Source organism: Camelus dromedarius, chromosome X (assembly GCF_036321535.1).
Source record: "Camelus dromedarius isolate mCamDro1 chromosome X, mCamDro1.pat, whole genome shotgun sequence".
Lineage (NCBI taxonomy): Eukaryota > Metazoa > Chordata > Mammalia > Artiodactyla > Camelidae > Camelus > Camelus dromedarius.
In genome coordinates, this window is record NC_087472.1 from 105,609,406 (window position 1) to 105,629,281 (window position 19,876).

General features: G+C 43.4%; 1 protein-coding gene and 1 non-coding gene across 4 annotated transcripts in view; both read right to left on the minus strand.

The window, feature by feature from the left end:
* Positions 1-6,856: 6,856 nt before the first annotated feature.
* FRMPD4 (FERM and PDZ domain containing 4) overlaps positions 6,857-19,876 on the minus strand; it is a 489,692-nt gene continuing 476,672 nt past the window's right edge. For 2 of the 3 annotated variants that reach the window (XM_031445945.2, XM_064482580.1), the window contains exons 14-17: positions 19,725-19,863; positions 14,010-15,077; positions 12,343-13,626; positions 6,857-10,766 (exon numbers count right to left, since the gene is read on the minus strand). In XM_031445945.2, coding sequence (XP_031301805.1) covers positions 9,442-10,766; positions 12,343-13,626; positions 14,010-15,077; positions 19,725-19,863 — 3,816 coding nt within the window. In that variant the 3' untranslated portion in view covers positions 6,857-9,441. Of the gene's footprint in view, positions 10,772-12,342; positions 13,627-14,009; positions 15,078-19,724; positions 19,864-19,876 lie in introns of all 3 variants that reach the window. The other variant, XM_064482581.1, reaches the window with a different exon arrangement.
* TRNAT-GGU (transfer RNA threonine (anticodon GGU)) lies at positions 17,344-17,415 on the minus strand. Its single transcript has one exon. It is a non-coding gene; the product is annotated as a tRNA-Thr (tRNA).

Here is a 19,876-nt window from a genome sequence, read left to right on the forward strand (position 1 = left end):
GGGGACTCAGTTAACCAATAGAAAGTTACTGAGGTGACTTTCCAGATTAGGTGATAAGAATTGCAGCTTCTGCCTGGTTCTCTTGGGACCCTCGCTCTTGAGATGCTCCATCTTGGACACCTGCCACCATGTAAGAGGTGCTATCTTGAGACGGCTATGCTATGAGAGAAGCCCACGCCTCATGGAGAGGGTCCCAAGTAAGACTCTGCTTGACAGCCTCCGCTGAGCTCCCAGCCAGTGCTGGCCACATAAGACGTCATCTCCAAGCCCTGTCAAGCCCTGGGTGACTCTGGTCTCAGTCACTGCCAGAAGGCAACTTCATGAGACACTGCAAGTGAGAATCGTGCAGCTGAGCCCGTCCCCAGACCCAGGAGAGATGCTCATAGTTCTTTAAGCGCCTACATTTTGGGATTTTTTTTTTTAACGCAGTGAGAGATATTCAGAACAGCGCAGTTTAGTTTTATCAGTAAGAAAAAAGGAAAACCTATAGAAACTTCAGGAAGAAAAAATTTTAAAAACCTAGAAAGGAAATATAAAGGAATCTAAATATGGCACGATTTTGAAAAATCAATGCTGTGTAAGAAAAGAGTCTATTTTATTTTGAGGCATTGAACATTCTTGCACATAACTTGGGAGCCGTGATACTGAGGGTGTATAAAGGGAATCAGCACAATAATAATCATAATACAAACGCTGATCATTGGCTTGCAGGTTGCACATCCAGCCTAAGTCAGAGCAAGAATGACTTCATTTTAATTAGAGAAATGAAAACGTTATCAACCTTGACTAGGAGGAAACAGTAAGACAAACTTGCCCTTTTAAGAAGGAGGGACCCGCTCTAGAGAAAGGGGCTCTGTGAAGCAGTCACACTGAACTTTCATTAGGCAAATGTAGGGCAGAAAATTAGCTTGCTCTGGCGTATTTATAAATATTCTGGCTGCTACAGAACTTCTCCAGGTTGAATGCAATTCAAGTGGTGTTCTGTGTACTTTCTCTTATGAAACTTCTTCCCCTGGGATCTCCTCTCTTTTGGAAGTCTTAATCATAGCCTCTCTGTGTGTATTTCAATATTTAAACACGTTTGAAGGAATTTCAGGTTCAGTCACAAGACAAGGTTTAGTAGAGTCATGCTTCTTAAATTATAACTGCGGTTAATCATTTAACACGGTGATTTTCAAACTCGAGCAGGAATTACAATCATCTGGCGGCTTGTTAAATCAGCTCGGTGGACTCCACCCCCAGAGTGTGAGTCAGCAGGTCTGGGTGGAGCCCAGGACTCTGCACCCCTATTTCCCAGTGGGTGGTTCTCCTGCCGCTGCGGGTTTCAGGGGCTACACTTTGAGAACCACCAATTTAAGATATAACAAATGCACAGTAGACTATCTTCCTTCCCTCCTTCCAGGTATAGGGTTCTTGGCTTCACCCTCCGGAAAAGCTCTGGATAACGCCATGGTTTCTGCAAAAGCAATTGACGATGGTGTTTTTCCAGGCTGCAGCAGTTAACAAAATGTTGATCCCTAAACACTGTAAATGTTGCTTTTAATAACAGTGTAAATGATGTCAGTGTGACGGTACTGATGGCCTAAGGCAGGAGGAAGGAGTGAAGGAGTGGTGAGGTGGAAAGAAAGACAGGCTGGGGGAATAATTAGCATCAGTCCACACAGATAAGGAGTCAACAGAGAGTGTCTAAAGACGACTGAACAAGAAGCAGAGACGTAGCTGTAACACTTAGAGTTAAATAGATAACAAAGACTGGCGCATGGTAATAATAGCCCAGTCAGACACTGGTTGGGGGTGAGGAAGAGAAGGTGAGGGGTAACAGAAATAAGTGAATTCCTTCTCTTTCAACGGGTAATTGGTAGACATCGTCCAAAGTTGGTAAGTCAAGAAACTGTATTATCTAGAATTAAGGAGAAAACCACTAGGAAACCTAAGTCCAGAAACTGGTGAAATGGGTTGTCTCCTGGAACTGGGACCTAGGGGTTGGGAGTTTGGGATGGGAGATGTTTGCTTTTTGTTCTAAGTTCCTTGGTGGAATTTAACATTTTTTAAAAATCCATGCTGTATGTATTTGATTCAAAACAATCAAGCTTACACTTGAAACGCTGTGAATCAACTATACTTCAATTTAAAAAAAACTAAAAAAAATCAAGCTATCTATTTGGCTAAATGTTGATGAACCAAATTGCAATTCCTGAGTTCAAATCTCAGTTCTGACTAGCAACCATGATTCTGGGCAAGCTATTATTTGGAGTCTCCAACCTCAATTTTCTTCCTTAAAAAAGCGATAATACCGCAAGAGGTACAAACTATTAAGTATAAAATAAGCTACAAGAATGTATTGTACAACATGGGGAATGTAGCAAAAAAAAAAAAGTAAAAGTAAAAAAGGGATAAGAATAATTTCTCATAGATTGTTCTAGGAAATAGATGCAGTTATTATGCATGAAAGTCATTTAGCACAGTACCTGGTACATTTGCCTGAATAAACCTTAGGTATTATTATTATTGATGTCATTATAATCATACCGGAAACAGACTGGAAACAGAATTTGCAGTACTGAGGGACAGAGGCAGACTGGAGGCAGAAAAGACAAATCTGGTCCGTGCATGTATCTCTGGGTGATGGGACACTACATTTATTTACATCACAGGCATGTGCACGCGCGCGCGCATGTGTGTGTGTGTGTGAGTGTGTGGGTGGGTGTGTTTGCCTTCTCACACCTTTCTCAGAAATCTAGGGAGCATGAAAGGAGTACTTCAGTAAAGTCTGACTCAATAATATAGCTTTACATAGCTTTGGAAAATAAAGGGAGAGAATAAAGGGTCACAGAAGCTAATGAGCCCTTTTCCATATTCATCTCCGCCGGACCCGCACGGAGGAAGCAGCATCCTCCTAGGGTTCTCTAGCCAGGAGTGTCAGGTGGGGGCACGGCGGGCGGCTCCACTCGGGGAAAGCCACCTGGGGCTGACTCATCTCCCCTCCCATAAGGAGTTGGTCCTGCTGGTTCAAGTTCAGCATCTTTAATAACTCATCTGCCAGTTGAATTATTCGATCTAACCTGACCTCGAAGTCATATTTGACTCTAAAATGAGTGTAATGGAGAAAAGTCACGTTGCCACAGAAAGCTCACCTATGAACTTACCGAAATCCTGACCCGCACAGGTTAGTACATTATAGTTATTGGAGTTTCCAGCCCCAGAGAAACTGGGCATATTAACATAGAGATATATCTAAAGGATGGGCCAGGGCCAGGCAGAGAAGGCAAAGGCTGTCCACGTGGCCTTTGATGACTTATATCAGAGCTGTGGGTCCTGAAAGCCTTTCAAGTTTGTATTTCAAGTGTCTATGCTAATTTTTCTGTTCAGAGGAATAGGTGATCTGTTGAGTTAGTCGCTGAAGGAAGAGCCTTAGAGAGCATGGCTGACAGACCCCAAGGCAGTCCCCATGATTCCTGTCCCTTTTGAGTGTGCAACAAGCTTCTAACCAACAGAATATGGCAGCAGTGAAGTAAATTTGGAGATGTAGTTAAGGTCCCAAATCAATTAATTCTGAGTTAGTCAAAAGAGCGTTTATCCTGGGTGGACCTGACGCAACCACGAGGGCAGAGATTGTCTCTGCAGGCCTGGTGAAATAAGCAGCCATGTTGGAGATAGCCCCGTGGCAAGGAGCTGTGGGCAGCCTCTATGACCGGAGGGCAGCCTCCGGTCTCCAGCCAGCAAAACAGCAGGAATAATGGCCAGTCCTCTAGCTGCGAGAAAACGAATTATTCTAACAATCTGAATGAGCTTGGAAACAGTCGCCCCCAGCTCAGCCTTCAGACAAGGATGCGGTCCAGCCGAAACCTTGACTGCAACCTTTTGAGACCCTGAGCAGAAGACCAGTTAGGCTGTACCCAGACTCCTGAACTCAAGAAAATGTGAGATAATTTGTGTTATTGTAAGCCACTAAGTTTGTATTAATTTGTTCCACAGCAATAGAAAACTAATACAGGAAGTTGGGGTGGGGGTGTCAGGGAAGATAAAGGGGAAAGAAGATCTAGGGTGGAAAAAATGGGTAGTGGAGACTAAATTTAAAATGGCTTTCATCAAACTCTGAGCTCACGTCTTCCTCTGTTCCTTTCTACTCTGTGTATACTTTCAGCTGCGGAATGGATTGGGCCACATCTGCTTGGACTTGGGATCAGGCCTGGAAGCCAAGCAAGAAGGAAGTTGGGCCCAAAAACTGGTGGAAAGATGGGGAAAAGCAGAAGAAAGTCCCAGCTTTCCTTTTGGGCTGAGGGCTGGTGTGCATCAGACTGCATTTTCAGACACATTTTAGGGAACAGACTGCATATGCTGGCTGTTAGGTCAGTATTTGACACAACGCTTCCTATATGCCAGTGCACTTGTTAATGATCACAAACGAATCTGTAGTCAGAATTCCCAGCAGGTTTTCAGATCTTGGGGAAGAAGTAGTTATCCCTGCAAATCACACCATCCAAGGCATCCAAAAGCTAAGGACAAGTGAGCGTTGCTTGAGCTTCACTGTGTGTTGGCGTTGTTCAGGGGCACTGGGGCATCTTTTTACTTAGGGCTTACCTGGGGCTGAGGACAGGATTCGGGCCAGAATTCGTGGTCTAGTGAGGGACAGTCTTTATCTGCTACTATTTCCATTATGTACATCGTTTAAATGTCTTGAGCAGGGTCAGTGTGAAATGGGTGTCATGTGTGTTAACTGATCAGAGTTAGCTCCTTCCCCCAACTCTGGGCAAATCTTCCTCAGCAGCCTATGAACTTCCCTCTTAGAATTTACTGCAATCTGTCACTATTCTGTTTACTTTTTACTTTTTTTGTCTGCTTGCCTACTAGAGCTTCCTTGTCCAATATGGTAGCCACTAGCCACAGGTGGGTGTTTACATTTAAATTAATTAAATTATATACAGTTAAAAATTCAGTTGCCACGTTGAAAGTACTTAAGAGCCACATATGGCTATTTGCTACTATATTGTGCGTCAAAGATTTAGAAAATTTCCATTATTGCAGAAAGTTCTATTGGAAGAGTGCTAAATGCTACCCCTTCGGCCATTTTCACCACTGGCTTCAGACCCTTTACAGGCAGCCCTCATTCTGCATGGCTGTGATATATGTGAATTTCCATTAACACGGTTTAGCTAAAACACCATTTCCCCAACAATGTGGTTTAAACTTCAGTTATCATGGTATGTTAACTATGAATAATTGCATAAGGTACAAATTTGGCTACTAGCTCTTTAATCCCAGGATCACTATGTAAGTTAAAAAAAAGTGCATGATGATCAGTGACCAATCATATCAGTTCTTTCAAAGTCTGCCAGGGATTGGTCACTTAGCATCTGCTAGTCCGTTCATGCACAGACAGCAAAGTGATGAAGCCATATAACATTTTATAAAAATGGATGACTGAGAGGGAACTGGCCAACGAAGATGAAAGTGTAGCAAAGAAATAAAAAGTGGTTACTCCGGAAGTGAAATTACAACCAAATGTAAAGGAGTAATAGTAGTAGGTGAGTGTGGGCATGTTATCGCTGCCCTCACTGTAGAGTGTAGATATACGGGCTGGAGGAACGCAGTGAGGGCAAACTTAATGATCCCTGTGAGGATTCCCAAATGTTTGGAAGAGGCAAGGAATCACCCGAACATAGCTGACATGCTCTTTTGTTTGTTTCAAAAACAGTTAACGCAATTATGAATGGTGATCATCGGTCAAAGAGAACAAACTTCTCCATTGCCAAATTAAGAGTAGTCCAGGAGGAAGAAATTAAAGTGACAGCCTGAGTAGCTCAGAAATAACATTCAGAGAATAAGTAACATTTAGAAATATAGAAAAGAGGAATATAAATGAAGATTGTCTTTCCTCGGACTAATCATAATGAAAGGTGAAATTCATAGCAAAAGGAATCGATCCATTGTACTGTTGTTGTAGCTGGCTGTTTCAATATTGTCAGTCTTTCTTTTCTGCGATACGTTTTTAGTGATTAGACTAATTTCAGCTGGGCCTAGAGGTCCGTGTTAATTTCAATGTCTAAGGCAATTGCATTAGTTGTTGTATTTTAATATAAGCCTAATGCTGTGGGGGTGGTTCTTCTAAACACCCTATCTTTCCATGTCAATCATATCCCTCCAGCCAATCCAATTAATAAAATATGGTGGAACTGAGACTAAGTAGAAGGGCAAATATGCTCAGACTAACTCTCTGAGGCAAAAGTGAAACTCATAAACCCATACAATAACAATAACATCAGTATAGATATAGAAAAGTTTAAAGAAGATGCCCTAAATTGCTGACGACTGTCTCTGGGGGTTGGGTCTACAGGAATTGTCACATTCTTCATCACTTATTTCTGTAATATTTATTTGGTAATATTAGGGAATTATTAATATTTAAAAGTGTGAAAATGGCATTACGATTATGTTTGAAAGTTCTTATCTATAGGAAGCACTTACTGAACTATTCATGGATGAAATGCTATGATGTATGGGATTTGCTTCTACATATAGTGCGGAAGGAGGTGCAGAGAAAGAGAAAGTAAGACTGGACATGAATTGGTGTGTGACGAGTACATAGTGATCCATTACATGATTGCGTCTACTTTTGTATATGTTTGAAGATTTGTAATAAAGGATTAATAAAAATGACAGGTGATACACCTGGAAAAATAGGCTGGGGACTAAATATAAAGGACTCAGGTAGAAGGAAGTTTCATTCTCTGCTTCAGTGGTCTCCAACCTTTAGTGAGTGCAGCCTTACCTGCGACAATATTATTGCACACGTGCACCCAGCATATGCTTATTAATTAATTGATTTATTTAAAATGCTGTACATATACCACTGTACTCTTAGGCCATTATAAAACATACAGAAACATAAAAAAAGGCTAGATAAAAATAAACACAAGTATCGTTCTAGTATGTTCTTCCTACACTTTAGTGGACCAGGACCCCACTTAGGAGCGGCACATTTAGTGACTGGGGGACTCTTGAGGTTTCCTAAGCAGTAAAGAGTTTGTTTACAAGAAACAGAAATTTATTGGAGCACCCAAAGGTAATGGGAGATTGGTTAGAAAGACCCAGAGCTATTGCACTGAGGCCTCTTGAAGAATTGAAATGGACCGGGGCGATGGTGTAACCGAACATGTGATTGACACAAGGATCATCGCTTCCTTGTATCCATCCTTTTACACATTGGCAATACACTATTGTATTCTGCAGAGAGTCAGGATACAATATGCATATAAAACCAACAGCCCCCACATATTATCTTGGGCAACATATTTAATGCAATGCTTATGATGATAATGATATCTAACATTGAGCACTTACTCTCTACCAGGCATTGTGGTAAGAACTTTACAGGCATCATTTTACTTAAAACTCATGACAATCCTATGGAAATAGATCTTATTACTGACTTCCATTTTACTATGAGGAAATTGAAACAGAAAAATGGGTTAGCTTTCCCAAGATGAAAGGGCTAGAAAATGGCAGAGTCCAAATTTAAATCAAGAAGTTTCTGACCCCAAGCCCCATGTCCTTAACTACTAAACCATATGCCTCCATTGGGAATTAACGGTAGTGTCCACACCATAAGATCATTGTGATGATTAAACGAGATAATATATGTGATATGTTTAGCACATTGTCTGACATACAACACACATCCTATTAATATGTATTTGAGTATACAGAATATTTACCAAAAATTTCCACAGTAAACACCATTAATATTTCTATCAAACACCAATATTTATAATTGTAATCAAATAATGTTTTATTATTTAAACATTATAATAACACATGTCTAAACTCCTTTTGTTTGCTACCACCTATAAATAAGTGTGGCTTTTGTCACTGAATCTCTATGGAATGACTGACAAGAGAGAGACAGCAACTGGGGTCCTGTGTTTATGCCTACAAAAAAGGAAATATTTGCACTGGGTGCACTCCTGTTGTATTTTAAGAAGTCACCTACATAACTAGGAGTGTGGGTAGCTTGAGCACTAAGTGAGCCATGAAGTACATATGTACATATCAACTGTATTTTACAATCGCAGAGTGTGCATCCTTTTGCTTTGACCCAAAGATACATTTTTAGAGAGACGATGATTCTAAAAACATCTTTGCATTCCATCAGGTGCACTTAAAGTGGTCAAATTTACCACTTTTTTTTTCAACCTTCATATTTCTATCAGCCAATCCAGATGAGAACACTTCACAAATATTTTATTGTTTATTTGAGTATGGCTTCCATATTACAGTAGCTCTCGCTCCCTGATTTTCTGGAACATTCCAGATTTGAAATTTTGTCCCACTGTTTGGCCGTAATTCCAAATTTGGTTGGAAGCATTGGCCCCTGTAGAGGAGGTGATGCACAAAGCTCTATGTTGAGAGCTGTGACCTGCAACGTGACTCACGGCCTGGGGTGCAGTCTGCTTTACGTCGACTGGATCTGCCTTTACTTTTGAGGATCATTAAATGTTCCTTTTCGTCATTTTGCAAATACTGTACTAAATGTTCTGTCACTCTTAGGGAATTCTACGTTTCATGGTTGAATTGGAGGGCAGGGAGATGATGTCTTTGGTTTATGTATTTTGACCTTGAGTCAAAGCAGATCTCTCTTTTCATCAAATAATTTAATTTTGGTATTATTAATTTCTTTCATTTTATGTAATTAGATAGTCTACAGCTAGACATTACCCGGGAACCTGCCCATCATTCCCTCTGTTCTTCTATTTGGGAAGTATTTGAATTCTAGAAACACCATGAAGAGCATTTGTGTTGACACAATAGAATCCACTCCCACCCCATTTGTAGCCCAAATGGCATAAGCCAATTTGAAATATGTAAGATTCTTGGAAAAAAGCATCAGATAACAAAACACTATGAGCAAAAATTAATTTATTATATATTCTCTAATAATTCATAATAGCTTTTTGAATTTTAAATGTCTTTTTGCTATTTCCAATGCTTAAAAATTATAATTTTAAAACATAAGTACTGTTTTATATACATTGTGATTTTTCTTTTCTTTTCTTTTCTTTTTTTTTACTTCTAAATATGAATGATATGGTCTCCAAGTATCCGCTTGGAAGGAAAGGGGATAGGATTCATTGTTTTGCTCCAACACAGTAGAATTTAAAATTTCACATCATATAGCTGGAGTTTCGACTATATGAAAAATAGCCAAATGTCATCACTTTCTTGTATATTTCTTCTACACGTATATATATGTATTATATAAACAGAATACATCTGGATTAGTACATTTCAACTTTTCATCAATGTGACTTTTATCTCCTATTTCATATAAAATAACAAAATATACAGAGAGAAGAAAGGAGACATCTGTTCATCGTACACATAAAGTAAATAAAAGTTCATGTATGGCTTTGCAAAGGTAGATTATGACGTGACTTTCATACTTTATTTATTTAAAAGCATCTTGAGAGAACGTGTTAGTGTGCTTACGAGAGCGGCCATGGTGGTTGAATGTCGCATCGAGAGTCCAACATTGGGATCCCCAGTGGTCTTTCCAGTGGCTGCCTCGGCAGCTTTCAGGAGACAGATGTAGTTAATGACCACTTCATCAATCTTCGCTACAATTTCCTGCCGCTGTGTTTCTGAGTTCACGACTTTAACTAATCGCATGCAGGCTTCTGTTAGGCAACAGAGCACTTGAAAGCTGGAAGTCATAGCTAGGAGCATCTCCTCTGGACTTTTCTCGGCCATTGCCATTTTCCTACAGGCACTTCCCAACTGTCTGGACTCAATGGATAACAGTTGCTTGTACTGAGAAAGTGTAAGGTCATACGCTTCAGGGTGTGACTCCTCTTTCTTCCCCTTGGTTGCCCTGACAAGGCAAAGAAGCTCATTGGCATCATTCTGGGCTGCGAGGAACCCATCGGGCATTGCATATGTGCTCTCCTTTAGGGCATTTATTCTTGCAATCTGGGCATCAAAAGCCAGGGTGCTGAAGTCCACATCATCTGGGCCACTCAAGTCTTCTGCCCAGACCTTCAGCACGGAACCTCTGGACAGCTCCCCTCCTTGCTTCTGAATCCCAACAGCCAGGGGTGGGCTGCTTGGTTCTGGCATGGCTTGAGTCATGTGGGGTCGAAAGAGGCAAGAGACTCGGCGGGTGGCCTCTCCCTCCTCTTCATCCTCATCGCCATCTTCATCCTGCCCTCGGTTCAGGAAGCAGTAGCTGAAAGGTCCCCGGCATCTCCAATTGCTGCTTTCCAGCTTCCGCAAGGGCAATGTCCTATACAGCTTTGAGTCTTTGTGAGCCACCGGGGACCTTTTGTGAACCTTCCCCTCAGAACTAAAGTGCATCGAGCTTTGGGAAAAACTTTTGGTGAGCTTCTTCCCTAGGGGGAGTTCTGCTCGCCTTTCTGAACTGGCCTCCTGTGCTTCTGTGGTACCTGGACACTTTAAGCTGACTGCACCCTTGTTTCTCTCTCGGAAGGTCTCCAGACTTACAGATCCCGAGAGGATACTGCTGCTACGTCTCAGAGCTCTCTGGCTGGGGGGTGTCCTGAGGCTCCCCCCTCTCAGATCCAGTGGCCGCCAGCTCACAGCCTCTCCGTATGCCTGGTTTGCTTGGGAAAAATCATTAGGGTCTTGATTTGGAGTTGGCACCTTTGATTCCAAGTGAATGTTTGATGGTAGCAGGGTGGGATCAGCTTCAGGATGTTGAGACCAAGCTGAAGGCATGCCTCCTCGTCTCTCCTTCCCAGGCTCTGTCAAAGCTACACTAGGGGTAGTAGAAAAACAGAGAGAATCATTAAGCACCTCACGGGTGATCATTTTCTATGTAATGTCAACCTCTATGTGATGCCTGTCATTTCCCAAGGACGTATTCTAGAAGGGCAGCCGTGTGTCAGAGTCAACCTGATTTCCAAAGACTGCTTCCTGAAATCTTTTAATAGATTTCAATTTTAATAGATTTCAAGAAATACTGGAATCTGTTATTTCTTACTGATTCATTTGGCATTGTCTAGAAATCACAAACATTTTTAGGAAAGACAATGGAATTTCGTGAATTGCTTTGTTCCCAATATTCACCTATTAAAGCTTAGATACATAATTAGAAAACACACATCCTACATGTAGATTATGCGAACATTTATTATGACGTTTAAGTTTCATTTGAAAGAGTTAGGTTAATCCTGGCATCCATTACCTTCTAATAAAAGAAGTGGCCGGACTTAACTAATGCAAATTAACTATATTCACTTTTTTAAGAGGACCCCATGAGGACTGCCTGGTACAGGGTTTGAAGCTGAGACCTGGGGAAAGCCCCAGAAAAGTTGTCATGTCAAGAAAATAATCTCTGTGTCACAAAACTTTTGTGAGAAGCAAGAGTTAAGTTGGGCGAAAGCTCTTTGTAAACTGCAAAGGATTAAACAGTGTGCTTCAATTAGTTTAGAGGTTAAGATGCGAGTTGGGTGATGAGTTAAGTAACATTCGTAGATGGGTTTCTCAAAGCAGGTGAAGCCATTGGTGGGTTTTGATCATCTTAAAAGGGCAGGAATGGAAATTAACCAACGTAAGACCTCACTAATCTCTACTGACCTCTGTGGAGAAGACACGACTGAGGATATCATTTGAAGGAAAGCATGAAAGAACGCCTGCTTTTGCCACACGACAGCTGGCCAAGTGGATCGGGAGAGGGACAGGTGCCCGGCGGGTGGCAGAAGGGGGAGGGGGGCACAGAAGGCGGCTGTGTTCGTGTTTCTACCTGTGTCTGTATTTTACTATTTTGGGGAAAATAACACAGCTCATCGTGCACACCCCCCAAACCCTCCTGATACTGAGGTATGGCAGCCACTTCAGAATATTCATCTGGGACAGTCTTACAGAGTAAGGAGGGCTCTCTTAAGTATTGATGAGGGGCAAATAATCTTCCCAAATCCCTCCAATTTCCCAGACCCCCTGCTCTGTCATCCTTCCTTGCCTCTCAAAAATGAAATGGCAAAATTAGAAATTCGATGTCTTGAGAAGGAAATCAAACTTCCGTGAGTCTAAGCAATACTATCTTGTAACTAAAAGCCCCAGTAGGCACCTGCTAAAAGTCTACATTTAGAATTTAGGGCTCTGGAGAGCACACGCCATTTCCACTACTGCTCCAGATCTAGAAACTTCAGTATTTATTCAACACTGGGGGATCCATGACTGACACTTAACCTGGACACAGTTCCGCAGCCTTTGGAAAAATTCTAACTTTTACTTTTCTTCCAGACTTTCTATTTTTAGGTTTGTTGTGAATCTGCTTTATGTGCTCCTGGCCTATAATGCAAAGGGCTAAATCTGTCATTGCTGTACCTGTGGTTTCCTTAATCTTGGGGAGTCGATGACATCCATCTCTCAAAGTGCCAAACAGGGGTTCGGCATTGATGGCTGTGTGCAGAGTGGGCACTGTCATCCGCGGACACATCCCTTCTGTCTGTGGGTGTAAATCCTTAAAGGTGGCTCCGTGGCTGGGAAGCCCAGGGGCTCTCTCCTCCGCAGGGAGGTAACTCACGCCTTTCCCCGAAGTCTCAGGTATCAGGTGCTTCCCCATGGAGGGGCAGAGGGGGGACTCCACCGGCGTGGGACAGGTGCTGCCGCTGCTGCCCGTGCCACAGCCCGCGTCCACTGAGGAGCCTTGAGAGCTCTGTAGAGAAAAATGGCCCTCGCTTTGCAACGACGACATCCGCTTGGCCAAGTGGTAGTCACAGAGGCGGCCCACGCACTCTTCCGCCTCAGGGAGCTTGGAAGGATGCTCACAGCTCAACGGGGTCGCATCCTCCGGGTTATCTAAGTCTTTGGCTGAAGACACACAGGTCACGTCAGTTAAGAAGTGGTCCCGTTGGCCAAGTCCTGACACCTCAATGGCTTCTCCATCGGGAGCCCCGTCATCCTTGCCTTCGGCCTCCCTGGTCCCTACACCAGAAGCTCTCGGAAAGGTTATTCCTGTTGTTGTTTCCAGTCCACCTTTTTCAGCCACCACCCCCTCGGTGGCCACATACCATCTTTGGCTGTCCTTACGAAAGGCAGTTCTCTCCAAGTTAAAAGTGCTTAGGTGTGGACTCTCCCTTGAAGACACAGTACCAAACTTCCCTTTGGCGTCCTCCTCCGCCTCAGCTGTTTTGGTCCCCTGCTGTTTCTTCCCTGGTATGTTCCCATTAAGGGGTGCCTTCCCCTCCCCATCGGCCGGCTGGCTTTTCCTTTTGCTGGTGCAGGAATACGCCATCGACCCAATGTGCAGTTTGCCAAAATAGTCCGTGACCGACTTGGTCTCCATGGTTTCGGGCTCCATCTCCATGGGGTCTGAGTGAAGTAGCTGCTTGGAAGGCACAACTTTGGGCGGGAGCTCAGTCACTGGACGGGCGGCCAGGGCGTGGGAGGACTTCGGGGGCAAGCCCCCAGCTTTGGAGGTGGGGAACTCTGTCTGCTCTTCTGCAAGGGGGTGGTAGCCTTCGTGAGTGGCCAAGAACATGCGGGAGAGGTTTTCTGACTGCTTCTGGGCCGTGGCCAGTTCCGAGCTCTCAGTCATTTCTGAAGAGTTAGTTTCATTGCCCGAGTCTGAGGAAGACTCGGGACTGTAAGCCCGCAAGATGGCTACACCTGCAGGCCGTAAAAAACAAGAACCGGTTAATGGTCGCATCAGAGGCACTAGGAGACACGTAAGAAAACAGGACTCATTATTATGGGAAAAAAAAAAAACAAGTTTTTTCCTTTTCAGTAAGGACTCTGAGTTTATTGCACAGTTGTTCCAGAAATGGGGAGGTGGGGGAAGGCGCCACGTGTTAAAAACAACAACAACAATAACAACAACAACAACAACAACAACAAAGGGAACCACATATACAAAAACCCGGAGGGCAGTTTCAGCACATTTACGAAAGGGGCCATGCGTGAAATGAAGGACACTGCGGAACAGGACTCCACGGGCAAATGGATGAAATGACATGGCTATCAGTGAATAAACGTAACAATCGTGAAAGGACCTGAATTGTCACTGGTCTGCTGTTCTTCTGACACGGACAGCGCTTCTAGAGCGTCCAGCGTGGCGACGACGGTGTTATCCAGGCCCTTGTCACACTTGCCCTCGGTGCTGGTGGGCACAGCGTCGATGAGGGACACGGGGATCTCGTCATTTTGCAGGCTGCTGCCCGGCTCCTTGTCCTCGGCGAAGGGAGCGGCCTGGCTCTGAGCGTCCTCCTCGTCGGAGCTATCTCGGAAGCCGGGTGGGGGGGCGGCGATAGCCATGTTCAAGGAGCGCAGCAGGAAGTCATCCTCGTTGTCGTCCCCTTCGGGAGGGGGCAGGGATGTGAGGTCAATGATGTCGTCGCTTGACCCAGACAGGCTGAGGATGGCTGGCTGGTTCATGTCTCCCACCACGAGGTCCTCCTCGCAGCTCACCTCGTCCTCGTCCTCTGCGTCATCGGTGTTCTCCGCGTAACAGATGTCGTGCAGGAGGGGCTCGGCTATGCCCTCGGTGGCCTCGAAACCCTTCACGTCGCCGATGTTGGCATACACGGAATTGGCCACGAACTGGATGCTCTCGGGGTCTGGAGTGAGGTCCAGGTTCTTCATGTCGTTGGCGCTGCCGATGTAGAGACTCCGCTGCTTCTCCAGCAGTTCTGGACTCTCGTCCAATAGCCTTTCATAGCCGAGGGGCGGCGGGGTGATACCATCATCCAGGGCGAGATCTCCAAAAATAAAGGACACTTTAGCTCCTCTTGGAGACTCCTGTGCTTTCTTTAGAGGTTCTGGTCCTGAGAGGGTCAACATGGACCGCTGAGCTAGGCTCCTGTAGTCTGCCTCGCACGGCGCTTCTCCCGCCTGGGTCAGCTGCTGGCTGAGTTCGTCTGAGTTATAGGCGTTGTCTATATACAAGTGCCGGTGGTGGTCCTTTGGACACAAGGTGCCATCCGTAATCTCAACTGTCTTCTGTTTGGAATCTATGTATGTTATCTGGGCTTCTGGCTCCCCTTCGCCAATGAAAGTGGTCATTTGGGGAATACAGTTCCAATCTGGGCCAAGGAGGTTATGCTTTCCTTTATTTTCAGTTCCTAAAGGGAAAGAGTGATGCAAAGACAAATTACTCCCCTATCTGGTTTCTGGGGGGGCCTCGTCTCTGTTTCTCAGTTTAATGGTTTGGAGCATCACTTTTGTAAATACGGTTATTATTCAGTTTTCCAAACATGGTAGCGGTCGATTTAGGCTTCGGGTGTAAGGATTTCTTGGTTAGGAGAATCGATACTGCATAAAATCGAATTACTATCTGATAAAATGTAACACCATCTGAGAGTAGGAACTAGAGCTTAATGCCATCTGACCCCTGGTTCTATTATTAAAAACCTCATTTACATCCATGAATGTGAATATATAAGGTGCCTTTAGAAATCCTTACAGGTGGGAGTCCAATAGGTTGTTATTCTGGAGAACAGACTGCCCTCTCCTTTGTAAAGCGAGATCTAACATTTCCCGCTTTGTATAGGAAGATGCTGGACTTTTTCCTCACTGAATTAAGAGAAGGTCAAAGACCCTCATACTTCTACTACACATTTTAGGAACTATCATAATGATAATATAATAATAAATATATATAATATATATACATACAAGTGGGATGTAATACTATATACTATGATGATAGCACAAAACCCTCTATCTTCAGCCTTTTTCTGTCCTAGTGGGTGTGAGCATTTTCACATATAAACGGCAGCACGCACGCCTGTAAATACACATGGACACACAGGTCGGATGTGGAAGGTAGAGCATTCGCAGGTAACGTGCCTCTCTCTATCTCTAAGCACAATACTCCGACGAATTTCACTTTTTATTGGTATCATGAAAACTCCTGAAACTCTGTTTGATGTGCCTTGAGAATTAAAATCGCAAACCGCTAATTTATATATCGTTGTTTTGTTTTTCAAGGGTCCTTCAACAGAGAATTCTGACGTGGAGATTTTGCTCTGATATTTACCAAGACAGGGCAGTGGGTTCTTCTGTCAATGCTGCTTTGTAGATTTCAGAGGCAACATTTTGAGGAAATGGTAGGACCACATATTCTCCCATTTGTTTCCTCAAATTGCCCTCTGGACCAAGTTTGGATGACACTCATATCAGATATACAAGAGATACAGGAAGAAAAAAAGAATTTTACTGAAGAGGTTTTTGCTCTTCCCAAAACACACAATGGACTCAATGCTGAACAATGTTCTGAGTCATTTTACTAAAAACATATATTTTTGTGAACAGCAAGTTAAGGATAAAATTTTGAAGACATTGAGTTATACACCAGCCATATTTATGTCTTACAATAAATACACCTGTGGGAGATCAGAACTGTTTTATTAATAATAACATAGATTATGACTGGCTTTGTGTGAGTGTGAGTGTGAGTGTGAGTGTGTGTGTGTGAGTGTGTGTGTGTGTGTGTGGAGTGTGGATTGCTGAGGGAAGGAGAGGGGTTCAGCCAAAGTATGAGAGAGCTCTGGGTTTAAACCAGCGGTTGGCAAATCTTCCCTGTAAAGGCAGGACCAGATAGTAAATATTTTAGCTTTTGTGGGTCAACGGCTCACTTGAGCAAGCACTCAGCTCTGCAGCTGTAACGTGAAAGGGGCCACAGATGACACGTGAACAAATGGACTTGGATGGTGGGCTCCCCAAGAGTTTCAAATGTGACCATATTTGGAGTCTTCGTAGATGTAATTAAGCTAAGGCTCTTGAGAAGAGAACACCCTGAGCTATCCCTGGGGGGCCCTAAATCCATGCAGAGTGTCCTCATAAGAGAAAAGCAGAGGGAGATTTGGGCCAAAGAAGAGAGGAAGGCCGTGTGAAGGCAGTGATTAGTCACACAGCTACAAGGAAAGCCAATGGCCAGTAGGAGGCAAGAAGAGGCAAGAAAAGATTCTCCTCTAGAAACCTCGGAGGGAGCATGGCCCTGCCAGCGCCTCGATTTTGGACCTCTAGTCCCTAAAACCATGAGAGAATAAGTTTCTGTTGTGTTAAGCCCCCAAGTTTGTGATAACTTGTAACGGTGGCCCTAGGAATCTAATATAAGGTACATGGCTGAGTCTCAGTAAAACTTTATTTACAAGAACAAGATTTGATCCATGGGCCATAGTTTGTCAACTCCTGGTCTAGACCAATAAGAAAAACGAGTATGTCAGTAGGCTAAAAGGAAGTTCATAGACCTTCTTAAGGCTCAGAGATGCTTAAATATGTGGGTTCAGAGATTTTGAAAGTACCTGAAGTGTTAATTTTCAAGACAGAGAAGAAGAAATAGGGGCTTACTGTTCATTGTTAGAGATCTTTTTTCCCTCCCCTTAATGGAGGTACTGGAGATTGAACCCAGGACCTCATGCATACCAAGCACGCACTCTACCACTGGGCTATACCCCCTCACCCTACCTGGCTAGAGATCTTGACAAGGGTCTTTGATCAATCTGAGACCAGAAGACAATGCATGCTCAGTCTTGGCTTCCTTCCAGAAGGGTATAGTGATATGGCTTCTGGAATGATTTTGGAGACACAGAAGGATGTGGATTGGGAATTGAGATCTATTCTGTGGCCAGTCTCCTAAAGAGGGGGAGGAGAGGATGGACAAGGGATGAGCTGGTCTCGACAAACTTCACTATCTACAGTTTTTGAGTCTCAGGTGAACTTTGGGGAGTTTCTGAAGAGAAGGGAGGACTTTCAGCCATTAGAGGATGCTACACCCTGAGCTGCTATCTGGGTCTACCAGTTGCTTTTTGGAGCAAGCAATCTCTCTTCCTGGTCCTCCCTTCTTATACACGTGCATGCGTGTGCATACACACGTGTGTGCTATTTGGAACACGTGTCCTCACCCTCATCCTCACTGTGGAACTGAGAGAAATTACTGAAAGTTTAAAGTTCCATTCGTCCCCTACAGTGATATAATACTTTTTGGAACTAACTTTTGGCCTCTCAAAATTTTATTAAACATTACATTGTGAGTCACTATAAATGGGACAGACCCGAGGCCCTTATTACTGTAACCATTTTTAGAATGGTAGGTTCGGCTTTCTTCTTGCACCTGTATAATCTTAACAGCCTATGGAGAAAAGGTTTGATATTCATAATAAGACTTAAGGTTTGAAAATAAAAAGCCAAAAACTCATTTTCCAATGTGAAAGGACTGTTGAATTGCTGACCCGCTCTTTGGAATTTCAAAGGTCAGAGTTAAATTGCTGTAAATCTTCTCACTCAGTGAAAACATGTGGTCATGAAAATATTTGCCACTGATCCCAGCACACACTCACCACCTCCTCTTTGTTCCTCCTCGATTTATTCTTAATCATGTGTGTCTCTGAGAAACAACAGCCACTTCCAGGTGGGACTGGAGGAAATCCAGTCCAAGTCTCGGTCACCTTCTGGCACACCATGTACACACCTCTCTTTCTTGCTGGGTTTCCTTTACCCTTCAACTGGAGAGCTTCCAGTTAGCCAGCTGTCATAGCAAACAGCGTGCCAGTCTGGCTGTGTGTGCATCTAGCTACATATTACTATGTATTTATAAACTACTGATTTATGTTTTCTGTTAAGTTTGAAAGGCAGAGGATTTTCCTTCCCTTCATTTTCCTTCCCCACTTAGCTCCTAGAAACAGTGACAATAGAATTTGTTCTTAAGAATTTCCCTTTCTTTGCAGATACTAACTCTTATATATAAAACAGATCAACAAGTTTCTACTGTATAGCACAGGGAACTCTATTCAGTATCGTATAGTAACCTATAATGAAAAAGAATATGAAAACGAATATATGTATGTTCCTATATGACTGAAACATTATGCTGTACACCAGAAATTGACACAACATTGTAAACTATACTTCAAAAAAAAAGGGTAAAAAAAAGAAAAATAAGAATTTCCCTTTCTTCCAAAGGAAACCCTGATTACAGAACCCCTGATTATATTTTTTCATGGGTCAGGAGAGCTGGCTTGACTGGTAGAGTCTGCCCATGAGCTACGTTGACTGTGGGTCCACCGTAGATGGAGGAAAATGTTCAAACACTGAAGAACAAAAGTTCTAAAACAAATGAAAACCACTCACCCTCAGAGAAACTATTAGGTTAACAGTTGCAGCCCTCTTTGTCCACACTTTGGAGCTATTCCTTCCTGTCAAGTGACTGAGTTCCATTATTTAATCTTTGCCATCTTGACGCTCCCACCACAGAGCTAAGAGGGCTGCCAGGCTCCCTTCTACAGCCCTAAGTCCAAGGGCTGGGTAATTCCTAAGTCTTCCTGCTGGTAGAACTCCCAGAATCCTGGAGTTATGTGTGACCGAAGGCACTTTAAGGAGGGACAAACCCTAAAGGTGAGGGCTCATACCTCCTACTGGGCATTCCATCCTTAGTGCTCTGCAATCCGACTTGCCTCTGGAAGAGTGAGGCGCTGAAAACTTAGCTATAAAGGCTGATGCTACAGCTTTCCCAAGAATTAGATCACTGCTTCTGAAGCACATACCCGACCTTTCCAAGTGATGTATAGAAAGTGATGGGAAAAAATGAAGATTTTTCATTAAAAAAAAAATCAGATCACATCAGAAGTATTCGAAGGCTTTTGTGTTAAATTTGGACATGAGACATTCTTATGGGTACAATTTAAACTTTCAAAGAAACATCCTTATTACTGTTGTCAGGTGGGGAGGGGGAGGGAGGTCAGTGCTTTGTGGGTTTAGGAAGAGAGTACCTGTGTCTGGGGTCTCTGAGTTCTTCTGGCTGGCCATGTTAAATATTGACCTCCTGGAATCCACCAGCAGCCTGTAGTATCCAGCTGTTAAGCAGGCCAGGTTCATGGCATCTGAAGATTCCATCAGGAGTGTGATGGGCTACAGAAAAGAG